The 23,324-nt window shown below is 42.1% G+C and overlaps 2 protein-coding genes across 2 annotated transcripts in view; both read right to left on the bottom strand.

The window, feature by feature from the left end:
- Nucleotides 1–191: 191 nt before the first annotated feature.
- On the bottom strand, nt 192–1,659 carry LOC135947500 (uncharacterized). Its single transcript, XM_065496423.1, has 7 exons — nt 1,550–1,659; nt 1,275–1,343; nt 1,113–1,223; nt 841–1,059; nt 593–790; nt 495–540; nt 192–441 (listed from the first exon to the last, which is right to left on the bottom strand). Exons 1-7 carry the CDS (start codon nt 1,610–1,612, stop codon nt 422–424), a joined length of 726 nt encoding a protein of 241 aa, XP_065352495.1. The 5' UTR covers nt 1,613–1,659; the 3' UTR covers nt 192–421.
- A 111-nt stretch (nt 1,660–1,770) lies between these two features.
- fipi (factor of interpulse interval) overlaps nt 1,771–23,324 on the bottom strand; it is a 48,359-nt gene continuing 26,805 nt past the window's right edge. The window contains exons 2-8 of the mRNA XM_065496411.1: nt 5,504–5,672; nt 5,168–5,313; nt 4,193–4,324; nt 3,956–4,099; nt 3,703–3,896; nt 3,068–3,359; nt 1,771–2,949 (exon numbers count right to left, since the gene is read on the bottom strand). Of these exons, the coding sequence (XP_065352483.1) occupies nt 2,720–2,949; nt 3,068–3,359; nt 3,703–3,896; nt 3,956–4,099; nt 4,193–4,324; nt 5,168–5,313; nt 5,504–5,672 (1,307 nt within the window). The 3' untranslated portion in view covers nt 1,771–2,719. The remainder of the gene's footprint in view (nt 2,950–3,067; nt 3,360–3,702; nt 3,897–3,955; nt 4,100–4,192; nt 4,325–5,167; nt 5,314–5,503; nt 5,673–23,324) is intronic.

The raw sequence follows: 23,324 nt of genomic DNA, 5'->3' as shown, positions 1-23,324 counted from the left end.
ATTTCATTACACTATAGAATATTTACGCGATCAGATGCAAAATTTTTGGTCTCACGATTATTTTAAAAATATAACAGTTGAGTTTTATTAAAGTAAAAAGCGATGGTTGAGAGTTTCAATAAAATTTTTATTAGAAATTTCGCACGCACAATTTAAAAAAAACGTTAGGGTCTCCTATTTAAAAAAAATAATTAAACTAATTGGATGTTTATTCTCACGCTTAGGCATAAATACATTAATTTGACACAAGTCAATTACAAATAGAAATCATGTGAGAAAGGGCAACTCTTCAATTACTAACAATAAGACCCCGCCCCGGAGGACAAAGTCGAAGTGAGCCCAGACTAGTACTAATAAAATATAACAAACTCAAACCGTGAAAATCAGGCCCAAAGCACTTGTTTTTCGACAGTAATTCCGTTTAAGAGAGGTTATCATAATCTGCAAAGCATAATTCAAGTAGTTGAAGAAAATTTCATTAAAAAACAGTATACCCTTTTGCTTTCTGGCGACTCCGCAAGAAATACAACCGATGATGAGCTGCGAAAACGTGTGAATTAGATAAAATACTTTAGCGAAATCAAATTGGTACCAAAATAAAGCCACAAGCCATTGCCATCGCTCCCAAATTGACAATTACTGCGGTCATGTCGTTTTTAAAGTTAGCAGAGCATAGTTTAATGAAGTACTGTTGTTTGCAATTTTTGGTCGGGCCCAAACATGCGCAGCTCTCTGGGTGTTTAACGGCTGTAAATTTCTGAGATTTGTCAATCCATCCACAGCATTCGAACTGAAAAAAAATTGAAATTATTTACTTAATACAAAGAAGAAATTACTCACATGCTTCTGGACCAGGTCGACAAACTCAAGAGCGTCTTTGCTTATGTTATCTTTATTACCATATGGATAGTTATCCATAAAATTTATGTCTCGCTGATATTCATCAAAATATTTGAAGGCGTTCTTTTCAAATTTATCGGTCCACGTGTTTTTCCTGACAAAAATGACAATGCCCAGCACAGCAAGTATGGCACAGGCAACCATCGAGAGACAGACAAACTGAAATTTATATGTATATTAAAAAACTTAAGAGTATTTTAATTTAAATGTACAATGTTGAGTATAGCATAGTTGTCAGCGAAAATGCCGCAGCACCCGAAGATGGAGCCGACGGCAATGAAAGATCCGGTCACGATCAGTACAACCATGATGGCTTTCATGCCCTAATAATGATCGTCATTAAAAATTGTTTGCAATTAAGAAACTGAATTCACATTTAGCTCCTTGATATTGGGGTCCTTCAAGGCGTTTGCAGAGACGCCTATTAACATCACACCCAGCATCTGAAAATTCGACAGGATTTCTTAATTCTCTTTTGTGGGGTAGCATGAAATATTGCAATTTGATTTGGTACAAAAGTTGAACACCAAATGAACTGATTTACTTTTTGATTGTCTTATTATTTAAATTTATTAAATAATTCACTGCTTTGAAAAGTTATTATAAAATGTATTTTATAGCTAATAGTTTGTGACAAAATTTAACTTACTAGAGTACTGATGCAAAATAAAAGAGTGAGGATTTTCAACACGGGCAGGTTTTTGGAGCTCATGGTGGTCTCTCTTCTTAGAACCAGAAAGGAAATATGCGAATAATGTCCACTATATATGAATTTATATTATCTATAGATACCAGTGTTTCCTGTTTTGAAAATATCCGATTTAGATTTATCACTATCCTGATAGATTATCAGTAACACACCACTTCCGCTGAAGGTAAATTTGATTTATTTTATTTTCAAGAGTTTGACACGCGTACAATTATTTCAGTTGTACAAATATTCTCGCTATTTGTCCCTTCAATCAACCATTTTCTCCCGTTGGTGCACAGCATTGCTTTTTTGCAACATTGCGTTTAAATTTAAACTTATTTTCCTTTAGACAATTTCTCGTAAGCTGACAGTAAGCGTCTCACTCAGTAATTAGAGCGCCGATCTGCATTTATTGTTTTAGTCCTCGTTTCCATTGGCATACACGCACATACACAGGGTTTTTTATTCCTCTCTCGTGAAGTAAATGTAAAATATTTACTCACTTGTTATTTTCGCTTGAGAAAGCGAAACAATTAGGGTTTAGAATTTTACAGTAATTATTTTGAATTATATTTTCTGTATCTAGTTGTCGATTTTCCAAAGATTGGGAAGCAGGAGATGGCATGACATTTTTCAACTGTATATCGAGTGTATTACTGCTTGCTGTGTCTTTTTTCTAAATTATATACACGACATTTTATATAGATTGATGGAATGTACACAATTTTGCTTAAGTAGGCCTGATGAAAAACACAAAGTAAAAATATGCACGCATAACAAGACTGCTTTGAACGAAACGAATTTTCAGTCGAGTTAATTTTTCAGACATTTTTTTAGTAAAATTAATAAAAACCATTCAACACGGCACGAATATTACAAGCAATGTTCATGAAATCAACCTTTTTAAATAATAATACCAACGCAGTGAACATTTGCGAATTTATCTCTTTAAAACGTCCTCATATTTCCCAACCGGCTGCATGAGAATTTCCATTGTTAATATTTACACAAACAATAAGGTACGCTCAGTGGGACGATAACAACAAAGACAGTGAGCAGCCAGTTTGAAAAAAAACAGGTATCAAAGGAATAAAAAAACTAATAATAATTAGGATGTTTGCACGTCCATTAACATTGACTGAGGAGGAAGGCGCCGATTAAAAGGCAGATCGAGGAGACCGATGAGAAAGGGGCCGCCGACGTTTCCTCGTTCATGCTGGCCGCTACTGCCAAAGATTTGGTCCTGTAGTTCTGCTCCTTGACGTAGTTGCTGATGCCAGCCGCGTTGATGGCCGCTGCTCTGATCGTGTAGACCGAGTCTGGCTGCAGGCCTTGGATCGTGTACATTGGTCCCGTCTCTGAAACACAAACCTCGTGTTTATCATTCAATGATTTGAAAAGAAGTTCACGCAATTAATTAATTAAATGTAATCAGAGCATGAATGGAATTCCCAGATTAAATAAAAATTTAATTACCCGCGTCAAAGTCAAAGGTGTTGGCGTGGAGCCAGTCCTTGTCCTCCTTCCTCTTGACCTGCACCCTGAAGGAGGTGACATCGAGCGGAGGCGGGCTTTTCCGGAAGATATTCTCCTCGACCGTTTCCTTCAGTTCGATCACCAACGCGTCGTGCATAGCGGCGCGCACGTGCATCTGCGGTGCGACCGGCTGAGCACCCTCGTGCAGCACCACAATCCTCTCCAAATAGCCCAGGGGGTTGCTGGCTCTGCAGACGTACTCGCCAAACACGGTTTGGTTCGTGATAAGCAGCTGGAATAGAAATTAATTTTTTAATTTGGAGAAATTCAAGTTTGATTTATATTGACATGTATAAATTTTATCGGGACACAAGAAAACTAATTATCATGATGACTAATTTGCCCCAGGCCAAAACAAAACAATTCGTAGGGATAAGATAAGAGCTCAGTCCGATGGACCATTTAATCAAGGTACACTGCAGTGGAATTTTCTGAGTCATCTAATGTTAGAACCTTGTCGACTCTTAGTTTCAAAGTTTTCGCATCTTCTACTGCAAAACAACAGCGCACTCGAAGAAAGAAACTTTTCTTTTTCAATTAACAGGGAGGAACGAGGAACAAAGAGATGGACTCACTTGAAGCACGCTGCGATTGGGTTCTCGAAACAACTTGGCGTGCTTAGTGTGGGGTCCAATTCTGTGGCTGTCCTTAATCCACTCGAACTCGGGCCCTGGGTCGGCCATGGCCTCGCAACTCAGGTTGACGGTGCCGGACACGTAGCCGTACGCGCGGTCACGCACCGACTGCTCGCTCGGCCAGTGGGGCTTGTCTGAAAATCAAATAACGCAAAGTTATAAATCCAGCGGCATAAATAGAAATTCAACTTACGTTGAACTTTGAGGGTGATTATTTGCTCGGCGATGTTGCTGGCGATGGAGGAGGCTTGGAAGGCTCTGCAGAGATATTCTCCTCGATCAGACCGACTCACGTTCTTGATCAACAAACCGTCGGCGATCACTTTGTGCCTCGGTCCTGTTAACACGGAAAATGTTTGCTTTGTAAGCTGAGAGAGAGTTCTCGTGCAGGATAATACGAGCAAACGAGACGAAACGATCATTCACCCACCTTGCGGATGCTTCCCATTCACCTGCCAGGTAACTTTTGGCTCGGGATCGCCTTCCACCTCGCAGCGGATCGTCATGTCTTGGTGTTCGGTAGCGTTTTGCAGCGTCGGAGTATCCATGAATGAGATTGGAGCTTAAAGGGGAGCAATAAAAATAAATAATTGAGCTCGTTGCGTTATCTGAAATCATGTAATGCGAACTAAAATCTTTACGTTTGCTAAATCCCTAAAAGGTGCATACTTTTGGCTTCACGAGGTGGGAAAATAATTTTAAAAAATTCGATGCGAATATAATAATATAAAATACTATTTTTTAACTCAAAATCCTGCTGGCAAGCTGCGTATCAGTTGCATTTGATTTGCAACTTCTTATTATTATATAAATTTGGAAGCAAGAATTTGCCGAAATGTTTCCCATTTATTTAGGAGACACGAATCATCAAAAAAACACTGATTTAATTTTAAAAGAGAGCTGCCCTTGCATTTGCTCCTCTTTGAAGTTTCTTTCGCGATGTTTACGGTTCAATTCAACAAAAAATGATGCGATATTAAAGTCATCTGCTCTTTTTTAATTAAAGGAATTTTTACTCTTGTCGTCAGTGACATTAACAGAATCTTCTGCCTCTTTGCAAAGGTGAGAAATTAAAACCGGTACACATATTAAAATAATTGATGTCAAATTTTTATTCCCCATCCAGCCATATACTATTATAGAGGATACTTTGAGTGACGAGGGGCGACTTTTGCTCTTTATCCTACATCCAGGTCAAACAAAGCTAATCCACTAGCTGCGTCGTCAAAATGAAATGGACAGCGAGAGCGAGTTAGGCTCGCTGCGTTTAATCCCTCGCAGCCTGCAGGTCGGCGATCAAATTCGCTGGAGCGAATGCCACTTCTGTTTCGTTTGAGGTAGTCAATAATAGGAGGCAGCCCCATTGTTTCGTGGGCAGATCACAAAGTGAGCGAATTTCACTTACTGATAACCACCAGTTTGAAGTGCTGGGTCAGCTCTCGCCCGTCCACCTCGGCGCTGCATGTGTAATTTCCGCGGTCCTTCTTCTCGATGCTCTCAAATATCAAATTGACACCGCCCTTAACGTTCCACCTTTCCTCGATGTGGATTCTGCGAATGGGTTTAATTAAATTTGGGTGAATAAAAGGATGAAAATGGTATGGCAAGCAATATTGAGAGCAAGACAAAGGCATGCAAACAGAATTTAATTAAAATAACAGCGCATTCTCGAGGCGAGCAGAGGCGGAGGAAATTCCTCGTCATCTGCCGCGCGGAAGAAACGCGACGACGAGTGACTCACCTGCCCCTGCTTTGGCTGACCCGTTCTCCGGAGGGCTTGGTCCACGCTATGTTGGCGCCCTTGTCGCTTTGGCAAGCGACAATGTATGTTTCGTTGACGTACTTGACCACCTCGGTCTTCGCGGGCGACAGATGCAGCGGCCGAGCACAAAGGCCGGTGGGAAGCACACCTAAAACATAAATCACCACCGACCCTAATTAGTAATTACTCGACCTCTTTCCATTCCGGTGGGTAGGCGCTCAAAAGGGATGAGCCATGAGCCGCCGCGTGCGCTCGCTCAGATTACATCATCAGGCCTTTTACGCGCGCACTTGCCGTCTCTTTTTAGAAATTCCCTGAATTAATTAATCTGATGAAGTGCTGAATGAGCTACGCGCGGCATTCACCCGTGTGTGTAGTCGTGGCTGGTTATTTTGATCGAGATTAATTTGCACAGCATTGATGCAACTTTTAGACCATTTACTAAGGTCTAATCGAATCCAAGATTTACCAATTGTTCGAATTTCATTTAAACTGTCACGGGGTGGAAGACAAAGGCGTGAGGTCAAGCGAATTCTACGAAATTAACACCGGAGATCAATCTTAAATAGCATCTTGTATCATACAAATGTTTTGGTGAAATATCAATTTTTATAAATTTTGGGAAACATTGAGACATCAATATCTCATATCCCCGTAGTGCAATTTAAAAACTAAAGTGTGATTTAGAATCGAAATAATACCAAGTTCGATATACTCTTGGTTTAAATATTTTATCTGCGGTTACGATGGATCAATAAGAGTCTAACGGTGGGCAATTTTTGCAATTCTGATGGTTGGAACCCGAGATTTAGTGTTGCAAATAAATGCTAAATATGAAATCGTAAGAAAATCGTGTTTTTTAATTGTGAAGTGGAATTACTAGAAAACTAAAGAGAACAACACTCTGAAATTTACTGAGCAGTAAAATTTCTCCACTATTGTCCCAAAAATTTGGAATATGTTTGTTGAAAAGTTTTCTTTCAATTACAATTGCTAAATTCAATGGCATTATTTGCGCTTTGTTTGCTTTCCAATGATGACGTTCACAACAGTAAAAAAACAATTCTAGAGGGTCCTTATATTCCAAAATACGATAGAATGGAAATTAATTAAATGGTCTCTCAATATTCAAAATTTCAATTCACCAGAATCAATAAACAAATAAAGGAAAGAACAACGTCCGTTTTATTCTTTTGTATGCGGCACCATAAAGACAATAAAGAGAAACACATAATCAAATAATCATAACCGTGAAGAGCCCTTGGCAGTTGCAGAGTGGAAGAAAAAGTACGGTCGAGAGTATAAGAGAGCAGCAAAGCCGCTTTGCTGGCAGACAAGCAAATTTATGTTGGTCACCGCTGGGGCAAAAACGCAGAGACGGCGCCACGCCGTCCGCGTGTCTCCTTCCTCTCCCCGACAACCCCTCTCCGGAGAGTGGCATTCGAAATATAAACCAAAAACCGATTTCTGCTGAAATTTGAAACAACACGCCGCCTAATAAGCCTTTAAATGCTGGAGGCGGCGACGCCAGAATATAACGGCCGGCCAGTTCTGTGGTGCGTAATCAGGGTCGAGGGACACGCATCGGCCAATAAAAGGCACGCGGCGCCAGAGAACCGGGGTGGCGTCTGCCAGCCAGTCCACCAGTCCGCCCCCACACCCTCCCAATCGATTGCGGCGCCAACAAAGGAGCAGCAAGCTCTCTTTTATGCACGTGGTCGTGCTGGCCGCAGAGACAATAAAGCGCTAATTTGCTTAACTGCCCGGCAATCGAGGCCTAATGCACCTTAATGTGGCCGTGTGTGACTCGAATTCGGGATGTTGTGCTGCTGCGCTGCGAAGAGAAAGAGTGCCGCCGCCGCCGCATAAATTATTCATGAGTTTCCGGTTTCTATTTTTCCGGCGGCGGGATTTCTCTCGATCGGCAACATGAATTCCAAACATGCGGAGCAAGATCTCCACTGTCGCATAAAATGCAGGCTTTATTCCGAATTCTGTTGGCATGCTGACTTGAACGAAATTTGCTACGGTTTGTTTCGAATTGCCTCTATACTCGGCAATACTCTGGCCAGAAATGTATTTTTTACTCACATTGTTTCAAAAACTGATCCAGACATTTCCAGAATAACCTCTTTTAATATTAAGTTTTCTTTGTTTTCGAGCGAAAATCATCGTGGTTTTGGCGAAATTCACACTTTTGATCAGTCTGAACTCAAAGAGTTCATTTTTGGTGAATTTTGAGAATGCGTTAAACTCATTTTGTCTTGGGGCAATTAAAAATTTCAAGTGTGCGTTGAACTCGTCAAGCCCGATGGAATGAGCACTAAATTCGAGGTCTTCAAGGTCAAAAGTAAATTGCCTGATGTTTTTCTATTATTATTTTTAAAACTAGCACCATACTTAAAATATCGGAAACGCCTCTCAAAAGTGGTCTCAGGGAAGATGTGAACTTGTGTGAAAATGTCAACGTGGCGTTCGGCTTCATTTTCGAGAAATTTAATTTTACATTTTTCAATTTTTTCGCAAATGTTGTGACAGCCAAATCCCGGGTTCAGAAATGCAAAAACTGCACACCGTTCGACTTGGCTTGATTTCCCCTGGCGAACTTTATAGTATTTGGAGCGCTCATCCCTCACCCCTCAACCCCTATTGGCCATAATTTCATCCCTTGAGTAAAAAAGTGAATATTTAAAATCATCGCAATTTTTTGTTCTTTTATATCTGACACCTTGACACGCCTGTTTTGAACACAGGTAGAGGGTATTAATGCAGAATGATTGAACCCATTTTTTATGAATAATATGCGTTGATAGGCTTGAAAGAAAATATGCGTGAAAAGCAGAAATGGAAATGTTTTTAATGTATTATCTCTTATTAATTTTACAAGTTCACAAGAACAAGTTACCAACTCCACCGCAGACCACCTCCGCTGAAATACCTACATAAAAATAGCATGTTGTGAATGTTTTTTAGTATATAGGCCTTCTCCGACTCGCCTATCTTTTGATTTGCCGACGTTTCGACCACTTGTTCGCTATTTACAGGTGTTTCACTTTTTTGTACTATTGGTGACCAGTGAAATAAATAAACAAACGTTAATTCTATTCATTTCAAAGTCCTAAATTCTTGCTCATCCCAAAATAGCCGTTAAAACGATTCGTTTCTGGTCGTCGTCCCCGAAAATGAAAATCTTAATTTCTTGTCACCTATTTTATAGCTTGCTACGTCCTGATTGTTTGCGTAAAACGACTAATAATGTCCAGAATGATTTAATCAGAGAATAATGCAAGCTCAACAGATCAAAATCAATCTCAACTATGTCGTTATGCAACCTGCGCGACACTGAAGCAGTGCGTAACGCAATTTTAAAGCGATCTAACACGCTTCTCGTTTGACATGCTTCTAATTGTGAAGATACACACACATACTGTTGGATAAACACAAATAACTTGAGCAAACGGTGGAGCCGCCGCCGCCGCGTGCGTTGCAAAATCAATCAAGGCGAAGGCGAGCGTGAAATCAATCTCAAATAATCCTGAGCGCACTCCAGCCGACAGCGAAGGAATTCTTTGATGAAACTGCTCCGTGGGCTCCATTAATCAACAGCATTTTATTTGTATCTCGAGATTCCTTTGGCAAATATATCGATTTTTGGCCCGATGCGATGGTCGCACGCTTTTTACCAAAAAAGACGATTGACGATATGTATATACAAAATCGACAAGGGTGCTGCGGAGGAGCGCTGGAACATGAGTCTGACGTTAATGATGCTGATTCTCGAATTCAGCCAGTCATTTCACACTCGGCAGCACTCGCTCGCTCGCAGCTCAGGAAAAACCAACAAAAACCGCTGTGCAAATAATTTGCAAAACTAAACATTCCACTTCGTCTAAATGACATTTCCATCGAAAAATCCGGCCGTGGCGACGACAGCATTCCTATTGTGCTGCTGAATTCGTGCTCCCCATTATTACTGCGGTTATTTCGCACCACCATGGCGGAAAGGGGTGTCGTGTCTTGCATGAATATTCAAGAAAACGACACTCGCTGCGACCTTGGTGTGCGGCAACCGCTGCAGCCATAAGCAAGCGGGGATCGAAATGCTTGCGCATTTGTGCATCGGCTTGTGAAAATAAAAAAAAAAATAACACGGGGGGACCGAAGGGAAAAGCAGCCACGCAAAACGTGTGATTAGCAGTAAAAATAAAACGAAAGAGGCCGCATCGATGGAAAATTTATGCAAAACGGGAGCAAATTCTCTGCTCAGTGCCGGCGTTTTCAGGGCTAATATTGCCGTTGTGTCATAAAAAGCGGGATTTGCGCGCCCTTTTTTTACTAAGCGGGAGCAAGGGTTCGATTCGTTCGAGATGAGCAGCAGCAGCAGCAGCAGCAGTTTTATCCATTCACGTCGGCATCAGGGCGTGATTAAAAATACATGCTTATATATCAGCTGGCAGCGCGAGAAGCCCGCAGCGATGAATTTTGCAGTGTTCTCTCACTCGCAATTTGGGCCAAATTTGCCCGAGCGCACAAAAGAGCGATAGCGCGCGAGAATCAATGCGGGAAATCTCAGGTGGGGCGCGGTTTTGCATTTTAAATGCGATTTAAAAGAGCTGGCTCGTTTAAACGCGTCGAGCGCACAGGAAACGTGTGTAATAGGCCAAATAAAAAGCAGCAGCACGCAAATATCAACGCATCCACTCGAGGGAAATCATCGAGCTCTTTTCGCCGCGCAAATCGCGCGCTCGGGGCGTCGAAAATCGCCTTTTTAATGTTCTGTTGAAGAAGCCGAGAGAGCAAGATTTCCGAGCAGTGGCACGCCATAGACGGAGGCAAAAACGGCACTCAACACAATAATAAATCAATTTAAAATCTAACATGCTTTATTAATTTCATTATAAAAGAAAGGAGATCGATACAGGGGGACAAATGAAAATTGTTTAGATTGTTGGATGAAATAAGCAGGTGTTGATCGATAAGCAATTTGTTATAATCAAAAACGAACCTTGGTACAGTAAAAAAATCAAATTTTCTCCAAAATTTACAGCACTTAGCCACATTTTTATGGCAGATTTTGACTCCACTCGTCGAGATCTGTACAACAGCGTATGAAGCCTTTTTCGTTGAGAAATAAAATAGGATTTCAAGTAAGGAAACAGTCCTCACCATTTAAAAAGCATGCTAACTTTACAACCACTTTTGTTAAAAATTTAGGTCCATTTTGGCTTCAACTAAATCCTAAGGGATCAGTTCTTGCAATGGCAACAAGCATTTTCCAAAATTTTTAGCATCAATCCAATTAGATCTTGTAAAATGAATAAATACTTGCACATTTGATTCACTTGCATCACATTTTACCTAGCTATATTTTCTGATGTGCACATGAGCATTTGTTTGAGTAGAAAAAACAAAAACATTCAGTCTGTGAATGCTTCCGCGTGCGCCACTGTTTTCCATTTCGTTGGGTGCGAAGCGCGTTCGAGCAGCAGATAAAATAAAACAACACAAAAGCGGCGTTTGAGTTTTGAATCATGGCGGAGAATCAAGTGACGGTTGCGTTTGTTTTGTTAGCCTTTTTCTCTTTGGCCGACTTTGATTACGCGCTGTGCCAGTGTGCCGTTACCGCTCTCCAGTCGTTATTTTGATAAAGCGCACGCGCTTTATTAAAGTCCTCTTGTTGTTGTTCACTGTAAAAAAGCACTTATTGCAGCAACTTTGATGCGTGCCCTCCGTTTTCAGCGGAAGCGCGATCATTTGTTATTTCCACACACGCGCACGTGAGAGCGAGAGCGAAACTGAGAGAAAGAGCTTTGTCCTCTCCACCAGGGCTGTTCTTTTCAGACCATAAAGGGGCTATTCTGCTTTTTGGAGAAAGCCAAATTGTTTCTCCGCCGTAACTGAGAGCTTTGCGAACGTTCGTTTCTCGCCTTCCCAGCCGATTACCATTTCAAAGAAAGCCTACCTGTTCTCTTTGGTGAATTTAGAGCCTCCTCGTTGTGTTTGGTAACGTTTTGGTACATGGTGTACAACAATTATTACATTTTTGGAACCACGCGTTTCTTCTCGTTTATCGGATTTCCACGCGCGCCTCGAGTGGAACGCCGAGCCAGAAGATATTTAATAACATGCATTCCTAGAAGCTCATGTCGATAGCTCGTGTCGCAACAAAGGCGAAACACGTATACTTGATCTCACCAAAGGCCATCAGCGTCATAAATAAAAAGAAGCGAGCCTGCTTCCTTCCTCGTGGTTGCAACATTTCCTTTTTCCTCGAAAGGTTCGCAGCGACGCACTAAATGGAAAAAATTTTAAATATTAAATTTGCTTTGACTTGGATGAATACGTTTCCGTGGAAACGTGTCCTCTCACTAATTGTACGAACGTTTTCGATGCCTTTTCATATTTCCAGCATTGCAAACTGCCTGACATGCAAGGTGGGTTGAAAGAGAAATTGCCAGTCTCTCTTTGTGTCTCTGTTGCATGACTCTGGCTCATCAGATAGCACGAGAGTGTCTCTCTCATCAACTATGAATAGCATGTTTATTTTGGTCAAAGCCGGAGGCATTTGAAATGCACTCACTCACTCGGTCTTGTGCACGTGTGCAACGATGCTGTTTCGAAATGCAATTCAAAAGGTTAATTGGCTTTTCCATTTCTTCTGCACTCATTCTGAGTAGCAAAATGAATTGGAATATAAACGGCGAGTGCATGAGAGGTGAGAGATGCAGAGCGGCAATAAAGTCTCTGCGTTGTCGCCCGCAGCAGATCGTATGCGCGATTTACGGACCAGATTTCTCGAGCTAGCTAACTACAAACTGTAACTCATTCGAGTTATAACTAAGTTTGAGTGGCAGTGAGACATCACGCGAAACATAATTACAGATACCACAAACTTGGGTACTCCAAATTCAAAACCGCTTGAAGAACTCCAATTTTAAAACTGATAGTTCAAAATTGCCCAGTGCAATTAAAATTGAGGCAGGTATTAAAATGTTTATTCCTTCTTAGTTCTGTCAGTAAAATAAAGCCCATTTTCATGATGTCTCTCTTTCATTAAAAGAGACGCTTCTCTCTTATTGATTACTTTAATTTCCAGGAAGTGCTTCAAAAGATCGAATTATTATATCAGCTAATTAATTAGAAATCAGAAAGTTGTACTCAAGTATTAAATGCCTGGTGAACGTCAAACGAACTTTGCAGGAACGTCTTTCGTCAGATCCAATTAATGATATAATTGATTTTAAAATAAAACTATTTTTATTCATTTTCTAAAGAGGATTTTTTCATACAAGAACATTGATATGAGAGCGATGCCTCTGCCACAATTAAAAGTTGCGGTTTTGGCCGATATCCAAGGCCCAAAATCGATTCGCCATTGTAGAACAAGCCGCAAAAAGGCTTCGTCCTCCACTTGTTAATGCTGTAGAGGTAAGCTAGGCTCGCGCCTTTGCAGATAGGAACATAAACTGGAGAGAATCAAGCCGGCAGCATGAATGGGGAAATACCTGTGGGCACCGAGAGCGGGCATGCAGCTCGTAATAATTTCGGCGGAGCGGGCTGAAATAATAAAAGGAGCGAGAGAGAGAGAGGAGACCGCGCGGCGGTTGCGGTGCAGTCTGCTTTTCATGTTCTCTCGTGTGCTCAGCGGCCGTAAAGCGGCGACGAGCATACTCCCGGGGAGATCTTTTATAACCATTAGACAAGTCATACAGCAAACAATGAATAAATAATGCGCCCAGCCACCGCACATTTATGTATGCACCGCGCTTTTTGTGTACTGTACACCTGCAAATATCAGCAGCTTGTTTGCGCTGCTGCAACACGCGGTCGGTCACTTGCAGACTTAAAAGACCGCATTCCGTGTGTCTGCCTGATGACTCGAGTGTTTGTTCAGCACTCTTTCCCGACGAGAGGTCTTTCCTCTCAAAAGTCGTCTCGGCTTGACAGTAATTTTCACTTTCTATCTCTTAAAATGTGGTTTACACGTGTCTTTAGACATATACCCAGGTGATATTCATAAATTGAGGGATTTTTGCTCCTGGAAAAGAGGTTTTGGAGCGAAAATATTATTTAGATAGCAAAAGATGAGATGAAATTTTGTATAGCTATGGAGAAAGTTGCTCAAAACTTAATTTAATTCAATATCCTTGACTATGATTTGCTCTAACGCTCATTTTCTTGCCCAATAAATGATAATCTAATCAAAGTCTGTAAGAAAATTGGATACGAAGATGTAATGAGATCAAATTTTAAAGAGTGGAAGGAAAGGGAGATTTTCAAAATTGGCTTCGATGGAAAATTATTCAACAAAATGAATAGATATTTTTTTATAAATAATTACTTGTTGAATTTATACCATGTAGACTGTTTTCTAAGAAAGACGTCAGATCATTAGTCATTTTGCCTTGGGCAAAACCAGTGCGTAAATCAGAGAGTGTCTCATTCCGGATTTACGTGCGTCACATTTCATCGGGGCAAACAATAGAACCCGTGAGTCTGACGTTGGCATTTATCTGCGGTAGCAGTCTCCACTTGCTACCCTTCCTTTGAGCGGAAACACACAAATGTGGTGTAGTGCACGAGAGAACTTGTTTGCCGCAACACGCTGTTGTTCGCTTGTTGAGAAATTTGTCGCACGCGCGCCACATCAGCCATAGTAAATATGCAATGCTGCGCGGGCTGCATAAATTTCACTCTCGCAGGCGCTCCGACCCAGATGGATATTTGATTTGGCATTCTGTGCTGTATTAATATGGGACATGCTGCTCATTTCATTATTTGAACGCAACCTCTGGACGAAAAAAGGGAGTTTCACTTAGATTAACGTAGAGCTTCACAAACATTTTGAGGAAAATCCTTCTAAAAATTAGGAAAAAGGTTTAAATTTTTGTGAAAATTGTCTCCCTACTGTAAAACCACGATTTATTTTGCATTTTAGGGCAAATTTCCACGAAATTCGCAACGAGAGGGATCGAAATTAAGCGAAAAATCTAGAATCTGGCAAAATGTAAATTTTAACTGTTCCTCATCAGTCCTGATTTTAAAAATTCCGCTAACAATAAACTAACTTGCTATAGTCAATAAAGAAAATGTTCGTAAATTTTGGCCTGCGAAGCTCTACTTTAAGTACGATAAATTTCAGTCCTGTAAATTTCAAGTAACAAAAACTCTTTGTACCTCGTGCCGAATAAAAAAAGTAATTCATTAAAGTTCACTACCAAAACTTAACAAATAAACCGTCGGCTACGGTGAATGCAGCTTAAACTGTTGACAATTTGCGCTGACTGAAGTAACTTAAGTCTCACCTGTCCGTCGTTGCTCCGGCACTCGCCTCTTAAGGTAATTAAAACTCGCTTGTATAGCAGCAAACTTTTGTTCCCAAACAATAGTTTGCGGGACGTTAATAGAGTAAGTGTAACAAAGTTTGTGCGTACACACACCGCGTGTAACTAAATTAGCTCGCGAATTTCGGGACGGCAAAAATTAGCAGGCACTACGGCGTTGGTACATTTTTCTCGGGGCAATATTACAACAATGCTGCCGCAGCCGACAGAGAGTGGCAGAAGTTGGTTTCGATCGTCGGCGACGAGAGCGGGCGGAGTTTACAATGTCGCAGCGCCGAGATGCCTTAGCATATGGCCCCATTTTTCTCGGTCCAAGCAGAGACGAGAGGAGAGGGAGATAATGTACGGCCAGTCGAAAACACTAGAGCTTGCAAAGTAAATTATGGTTGCGGTGCGCTGAAGGATGCGATGCAAATTCCTTCGCATTTTTCAGCCCGCAGATTCGCAAGACTCGAGTTAGAAAACCCGGCTTCGTGCAAGTGACGTTGAAAAATATTAACAAATCGCTGTTTGCGAGAACATGAAGATATTGTGAGGCGGTGTGCGCTGGAGCTGACGCGAGAGAAATTGGGTGCGGAATGCAATTGCTTGTTTATACGAGTTGCTGTTAAAATACAGTGTTGAATCAGGCTATATGTATTTGTGTGCATAGCAGTTTTTGTTGTGTTCAACAGTCAATCTTTCTCAACAGCTCGTAATTCAAAATCCAAATGTGAGAATCCGAGCCATGTTTGGGGGCCAAATTCCGCCTACATTTGACTCTCTCGCGAGTCCATTCGGATTTGGGAGGCTTCCGAAAGCTTTGCGACTAGCTTCTTGCTGCTTTGCACCTTTCCATCATGCGTGATTCTATGTCACGGGATGAATGTCTAGTGTTTCAATTAAAGAGCCCGGTGCGGGTCAGGAACACGAGCTGGTCCTTTTCTCAACAGAGCTTCCTCCAATGAGATGCGGAGTTTGGCCTCATTTACGAGACTGGAGAACCATTGAAACTTGGATTTTGAGAAGGCTTTATAAAATGTTAATAGTGAAAAAATGCCATCAAGCAAGTGTGGAAGAGTCTCTATGGTGAATATTTTTTTAAATATCACACACAGACAATTTTTTCGATTTAAAAGTCAGAAATTTAATACGTCGCTGTTAGTAATCAAAATGCCGCATTGTTTGCTGTCTTCTGCAGACCTAAAAAAATATCACCACGTCTCCTACGCAATGCGATGTGGATTTCTATTTGTGGAGAACGAATCTGAGCTGATGAGAGAGTCGTAAGCAAACAGCGCGCTGGGGGCGAGTTACACCCACTCAAAGTGCGAGTTTTTTTCCGAGAGCATTAAGTGTAACAGAACTAACTCTCGGCTGCCGTCCTCTGCAAACTGTCTTGCGGAGTAACCATGGTTACTGCGTGAATAGGATCATGTGCCGGCTTTCTATGATGAGCACGTCCACTATTAATTAAGGCGACGCCGGCACATGGCGGCTAAAAATTACGCCCGTCACTCCTCAGCCGGCTGGAAGTAGAGGAACGCGCGCACTTCCCAGCATTCAGAGGTGAGCGTCTTTAAGGGCAGAATTTTCCGCCAGTCACGACTGTTTTTTATTTTCAACTGTCCACGCTAATCCCTGGCGGGCCCTAGAGCGTAGGCAGACATTTTTCAATAGCCGAAAGCGGAAACATCTTGCGTGCATATATGCGTACGTTTTCGGGTGTCGTCGGGACGTTCTATATCTATATATATTCCTCAGGGGTGCGAACAGTATGAAAGGCCAGCGTCCCCGCGCATCAATAATGCATGCAAACGTGGAATTCTGCTCGAAATATATGTTTGACCGGACTCCGAGCAGGTATGCTTCGACTCAAGGACAAATTCAATTAAATGACGACCGACGCGAGTGGCTCGGTGGATGGAGTCGGAAAAAGCTGGAACGGTTGACCGTCCTTTTCAAAATGCAGTCAGTCGGGAAAGGTAAAGGAAAGTATGAATTTTTCATGCGAATCGGCGCGTCATCGGCAGGAAATCTATTTGAATTTAAACGCAAAAAAAGAAAATTGAATTAATCATCATCTCCCGAGCAGCGAAAGAGAGACTGGTATTAATTAATTCAGTTTTTTTTTTCATTCCAGGCGACGAGTCGGTGTATAATAAATTGCTTTCATTTCTTTGCAGCAGCAACTAGTTCAGCGACTGCGAGAGCAAACAAAAGGAGGAAAGCGCAAAAAATCACGTACTCCCCTGCGGATATCGGAAACTAGCGCCACTGCAAGAATCACGGGAAAAAATTTCAATTTGCTACCGATGGCGCAGAGATATGCAAGCAGGGAAGCACGTTTTTGTGCACTAAGGGAGGCACTTGGCCAGCGTTTTTTTTCTCAGCGCATATGAGACGCACTTTGATTTTTTGCTCGATTTCATTGAAACGCTGCGGATGCCAACCGCTCACCGCCTTTCGGCTCTCTGAGCGCGTCGAGGAATTTGATATTCACGAGACGACGACAAGCAAGAAAGTTTCGGTGTTCGTAAAAAGTGTAGAGTCTAACTTTGGCTTTTTCCGGCAGAGATTTGCGCTGAAAAGAGGAGCGAGCGGCGTAATCCCATAAAATCGTGATTGATTGGCCCCATTAGATTTGCCTAACTTGGCTCCTTTCATGACGCTCTAAACTGTCTTTTCATGAATTAAGAAAGCTGCCGATCCATGTGAAGTTTCTTCAGAAAACACGATGAAAAATTCAGACAAGCTTGCCAAATAAACCGTGACGGAAAGAGCCGCAATCATTTTTTCATTCAGCTCGCCCCTTGCGCTCATTTTTCTCTCCGCAAACCTGCGGTGTGTATTTTATCAATAAAGCGTATTGAGAATCAATAAGGTGCGAACAGAGGCCATGCGGAAAACGCGATGTGATGTGGGTCGTGAAAAATAGACAACGATCCCAGCCAACAATACTCCAATTCAGACCGTTTAAGGCAACAGAGAAATGAAAGGCATATTTTTATTATGGAACTAAAACAATTGATCAAATTACAAAAAATTGATTCAGTTTGCGAGAAATTTCCTCAGGCTACTTTAATAAAATCATGCTCACCATCGTAAAATAGCAGGTTTATTTCATCGGCAACTTGGGAAAATCAATCTTTTCATCAAGACCTTTCTCATTAAACCGCACAGAGTTCACACAATAAATTTAGAATTGATTGAGGTCTTTATTCTTATGAAGAATCAAAATAACAGACATGTCCCTCAAATCTTTATTGCTCTTCTTTAACGAATCAATAAGATTCAAGCCAAATTAAATCAGCACAAAAATATTTCATAGATTTAGAGTTATTGTGTGTCTATTTTTCACTTCCCTTGAGTTGTCTGAAAGGACGGAAGCTCTCTGCGAATGAAAATAAAATAGAAGCAGAGGAGCGTGTTTATATGTGTCTGCGGCTGCTTGCTGGAAAAATTTTATTGCGAAGGGTGCATTTTTTTATTAGGTCGCCCACCTTTTCGTATTTACTCGCGGCAGCCGCGAGACGACAAACAGATATGTATTTCCCGCGCTGCCTTTTCTATTTTGCAGCGGCAACACGATAAAAGTTGCGCCACGAATGATTTATTCTGCCACTATGTTTATGGCTTTCCACATAAATCACATGAATATTTTTGACGTCGACAAGAAAAACGGACGGTGCGAGTGGATTGAAGCGGATGACGCAGTGCGTGCTTCAATCTGGGACGCACTCGCGCAAAATTTAATGCCAACGTACACCACTCATTTGTACTCAGGCAAATTGGCAGCGAAAAAATTTGAATATGTACAAACGGAATAATTGATTGCGTAGGCGAACCTGATTCTCCGAATGCTTTCATTGAAATTTAATTCTTCAAATCGAATACATCGCACCGTCAGTTTTTCCTGGAAAAATTCAGCTTTTAAATGCGCAATTCAAACAAAATTCTGAAGCTCCATCGTTATGATTGATCAGCCCCTTTTTTTAATCTGCTCTCTGCTCAGGAAGAAATGTTGGTTTGATTTGGCTTCGCAGACTGAGTCAGGTCAATATTCGATTACATGTTTCATTTCCAAATAGCTCAATACTCTCGTGCATACACAAGGATAATAGCATTTCCATCCGTCAAAAGGGTTTTAGCTTGCACGTTTCATTGATGCCGTCAAACAAAATTCATCTTCAAAGCTCTCACGTTGCTCACATACAACCTGCGCCGCCCGTGCACCGCTTTGGAGCGCGAGTCCGCTGATTTCCCGCATTTCCACTTGACTAGCAACAAACAATATTGCTGTCAAGACGTCGGTTTGCTCGGCTCCTCTTTCCGCACGGAAATCGATGCGCCGGCGGCCAACTTTTCCCACGAGTTTTGATTAAATATGCACCCGGCCCCGTTCCTTCTCACCTTCCAATCCGAATTCGGCCCTTTTATTCGCGCGCAGCCGTGCGCACACATTTCGCCCAAATTTTCTTGTTCGCCTTTGTGCGGGGCTGGCGCGTGACAGCGTCATGATGTGGGACAAGCAAATACACTGTTTATTTTACCCTTCTGGGCGCGTCTGTTGACAGCCTCGTTGCGCTTTGTGAAAGAAACACAGCTATACCCTAAATACACAGCACAACACACTTCATTTTAATTTTTTATTTCATTCAAACTCAACTCGCTCGAAAGGTGCAGCCGGCAGCCTCAGTTGGCTATAAAAATATGAACATTAAAGTTTGTTTTCATTGTTACGATATAAAATGGGAACGAGAGAGTTTCTATAGTTCACGCAGAACACCGAAATAAGAAGAAGCTGACACGGATGGGCGTTCAAAACGACCAACTGCACTCATTACTTAGCACAAACGAAATGAGGAGCGAGGGCAAAAATCATCATGATGGAGTGGTTCAATTCAAACAGGGCCATTTATTTTTTAAATCGGCTTCTCCAGCTTTTTAGAACAATCAATTGTATTCAACGTTCGAAATAGGTGAATTGTTAAAATATTGCCTCGTTTAATTAGATTTATTTCCTGTATACCTATTAATTCTGATTGAATGTAGCAAAATGCGAGGCAAACATAATGTTGCAAAATTGCTGTTTAAATGATGCAATGCAAACAAGTCATTCAATCATGTCGGTATAATTACTTGTCGACGCACGAGGGAATAATTCATTTTATCATATCTGCATGAAAATTAGTTTCGTCCCACCATTACATTTCAGTGAGAACAAAAGTTCATAATTATTCTCATTTTCATCCTTGGACAACCCACTGCTATACACTACCATTTGAATTATGACAAAAGTTTTACAATCTTTGCTGACATTTTTCATTCAAAAGCGTGACACACAGTGCGTCCATCGACGCGTAATAATTTATTCATTGGCTAATGCCGCTCGTGGCACGGTGCTTTTGTTTTGCATATTCATCGCAATCTGCGCCACGCTGCCGGGCATTAAGAGGCGCGAAACTCTTCCCGAACAAAAGGGTGAATCGATACCGTGTCCGCTTTGCTTTTCCCCCGGCCGTGTCCGAATAAAAAATCGGCCGCCCTTCACGCAAACGGTCGTTTCTTGCTGTGTCATTTGCCCGGCGCGCGGCCTGAATGCAAAATCAGCCGCGCGCAGCACCCAATGAATCAGAGTGGCGCGCGTGTGTTCTCTGATTTTCACCCTTTATATCGAAGCTGACAGGCGCAAAATTATCCTCGCGGTTTGCGGCGAAACGAGACACATCCAATTCAATACCAACAGCCGAGACATTTTGCAGATTGGGCAAAATTGCAAATGATAGGCAGTGCCGGACTGGGCCAAAATGTTAACCGGGTTTTAGGCAGAGGGCGAGTCTTTAGGATATAACGTTTTTTTAAATAGTTTTAATTTCACTTTTAACGTGCAAGAACGTCTATTTAGCTTGCAAGAAAGTCTATTCAACGTGCAGGAAGTTCTATTTAACGTTCAATAAGTTCTATTTAACGTGCAAGAACGTCTATTTAGCTTGCAAGAAGTACTATTTAATTTGCAAGAATGACTATTCAATGTGCAAGAAGTTCTATCCATCGTTCAAGAATGACCATTCAACGTGCAAGAAGTTATATTTAACTTGCAAGAACGTCTATTTAGCTTTCAAGAAGTTTCATTTAACCTGTTTAACGGTTTGGGGGGTAATTTTGGCAGTATTGCCAATGCCAAGGCAGGGAGCGCCCTAGACCCGATACGCTGAGTAGATCAGACTCCGCTCAAGTTTGATTTTATTTTGAATCAAAAAGTGGCGGCAAATTAATGTGAGTGACGGAGGAAAGGAATTGGAATGGGCCTCCTGCCTCCTCTCCAACACAGGCAATTATTGGGTCTTTCTATTACAAAGGGCTCGTGAAACAATTCAATCGGAACAAAATAATCCGCCTTTTTAAAAACCCTTTCCGACATAGAGGGAGAGAGAGAACAAACGAGTGGCCATCGGCCCTGCAAGAATTAATGCCCGTGGGAAGTGCCACTAATAAGCCCCATTTCCCTAAAATCCGAGGTATTTCTGTCCTTTGCCGCTTTTATACTGCTCCAGCTGCGGGCCAGCACGTGTTTTATTGGGAAGGCGCGCTTCTTTCGTCGTCCCCAGGGCGGCAAGACACAAAACACACATAAGTGCGCGCCGCGGCGAGCTCGCAGAGGGAAATAAACGTGCGTGTGTTTGTATAGTGCTGCACAGAGCGAGAGAGGGACAAGCGAGAGAGCAAGTGTCGCAGTGCGCCGCTCGCCAGCCATATTTACCCTTTCGCACGGCCTGCCCCGAATAAAGCGATTTTATCTCTTCGAGAGTGAAATGAAAAGATGAATGGCCGCGGAGAGGAATTTCCATGTAACGGATGCATTGTGCGAGTGTCCTGCCTCTGACGGCGGCGGCCTTTATCTCTTGGAGACTTTGCCCAGCAGTGCTGAGTGAATCAAACTTTCAATCTGAGTCCGAAAATCAATCAGAGCTATTAAGCCAGCAGCAATCTGTGCGGCTAATAAGCATATAATCCTCTGGCAAAGTTTCGGGCACCAATTCAATGCCAGCGCAACAACAACAAACTGGGCTCAAAGTCCTCTCGGGACGGACCCTGCGCGCACTAATGAACTTGTGCGCGAAAATGAGATCCGCAGCGAGGCGCTCGGCTATCAGGCCAAGATTTATGACCCTTGGGACTGAGTGACTGGCTGTCTCACAATTCTTTTTTTCCTTTTTGATCTAATCAAATGAGCATTCCAGATGAAGAGGAGGGAAATTCGCTGGGCAAGGAAAACAAACGGCGAAAGGGGCGCTTTCGCATTTAAGGGGTTTAGCCTCGCTTCGTTTCTTGCGATTTTTTTCGACGAGAAGAGGTTCTCTCGCGAGCCAAAAGAGCGCTTTCCCTTTGAAGATTTTCGATTAGCTCCTTTTTGGTTGCGGGCGGAATTCAGAGTGTGGAAAATTGAGAGAGAGAAATTGATTAAAATGTGGGAATCTCATAAAGTTTCTGCAAGTGCTTTCATCTGCCTAAAAAGTTTGGCGTATTTCACAAGCTCTACAATTTCGCAATACCGGAGCAACACAATAGTCAAATATACATACATGAAACGCCCAACAAGCTTCACGCTTCAAGGAAAAAGAGCTATATCCTATTTCGCATCTTCTCGTGAAGTTTGTAAGCAAATGCTTGATTTTATACGTGAGCAGAAGAAACACGCGTGCCGCTTTTATTTTTGACAAAGTTGGCCTTTGAGTAGCGCAGCTTGCTCTGAAATTCAAATCATAAGACAACGACTAGAAACTTGGGTAGGAATTTGCATAATTTATCCAGCTGGCTCGTGTTGAAACGTGACTTTCCGCCCAATGAAATCTCGGCAACGAGAAATTAGCTCCAACTCGCGGAGAGCTAAATCCTCTCGGAGCTCTGCGGCATATTTATTTGCGTGAGGGAAACAAAGACATTCTGGATATTAAATTTCGGCGCACAGGGCGGCTCAAACGCACGGGAATGGGGAGAAAATCCTCGGTCAAAAACACGAAAGAAAATAAAGGCAGCAGCAGCACACGCAGCAGTGTGGCGACATAATAATAAGATCCATCCTCGGAGCAATAAAGCAGAAGATGGTTGCGAGAGCGAGACACTTCTTCTCGTTATATCCGTCGAGAGCGAGGTCACACAAAAGAGAGCGCCAGACTAGTTACAAATCGAATTTCCTCTTATTTTTTCTCTCTTATTTGGCGCAACCTCTTGTGACTCTGTGTCGTTTTAAATGGAGAGGACTGAAGCCACACCCAGTCGCAAAATAGAGCTTTTTATATATCTATCTCTCTCTCTCTGCACCGGCTACTTGCGAATAAAAGAGCGACAGAGAGGTAAAAGGGAAAACGCAACAAAGAGCTCAATTATCCCCCGGCTGCTGACGATTTTCTTCAGTGAAATGCGCCCCGCCGACTCTTTCTCGTTATTTCAGTTGAGAACTAACTTGCTGATTC

Source organism: Cloeon dipterum, chromosome 1 (genome assembly GCF_949628265.1).
Source record: "Cloeon dipterum chromosome 1, ieCloDipt1.1, whole genome shotgun sequence".
In the NCBI taxonomy this organism is placed as follows: domain Eukaryota; kingdom Metazoa; phylum Arthropoda; class Insecta; order Ephemeroptera; family Baetidae; genus Cloeon; species Cloeon dipterum.
This window is presented reverse-complemented; position numbering and strand designations above follow the sequence as displayed.

What these genes read in the sequence shown, in the direction of transcription:
- LOC135947500 (XM_065496423.1), bottom strand. Translation starts at nt 1,612, where the DNA reads ATGAGCTCCAAAAACCTGCCCGTGTTGAAAATCCTCACTCTTTTATTT. An exon ending in CCAATATCAAGGAGCTAAAT is followed by an intron (nt 1,224 to 1,274) that starts GTGAATTCAGTT and finishes GATCATTATTAG; the next exon opens with GGCATGAAAGCCATCATGGT. An exon ending in TCGACCTGGTCCAGAAGCAT is followed by an intron (nt 791 to 840) that starts GTGAGTAATTTC and finishes ATTTTTTTTCAG; the next exon opens with TTCGAATGCTGTGGATGGAT.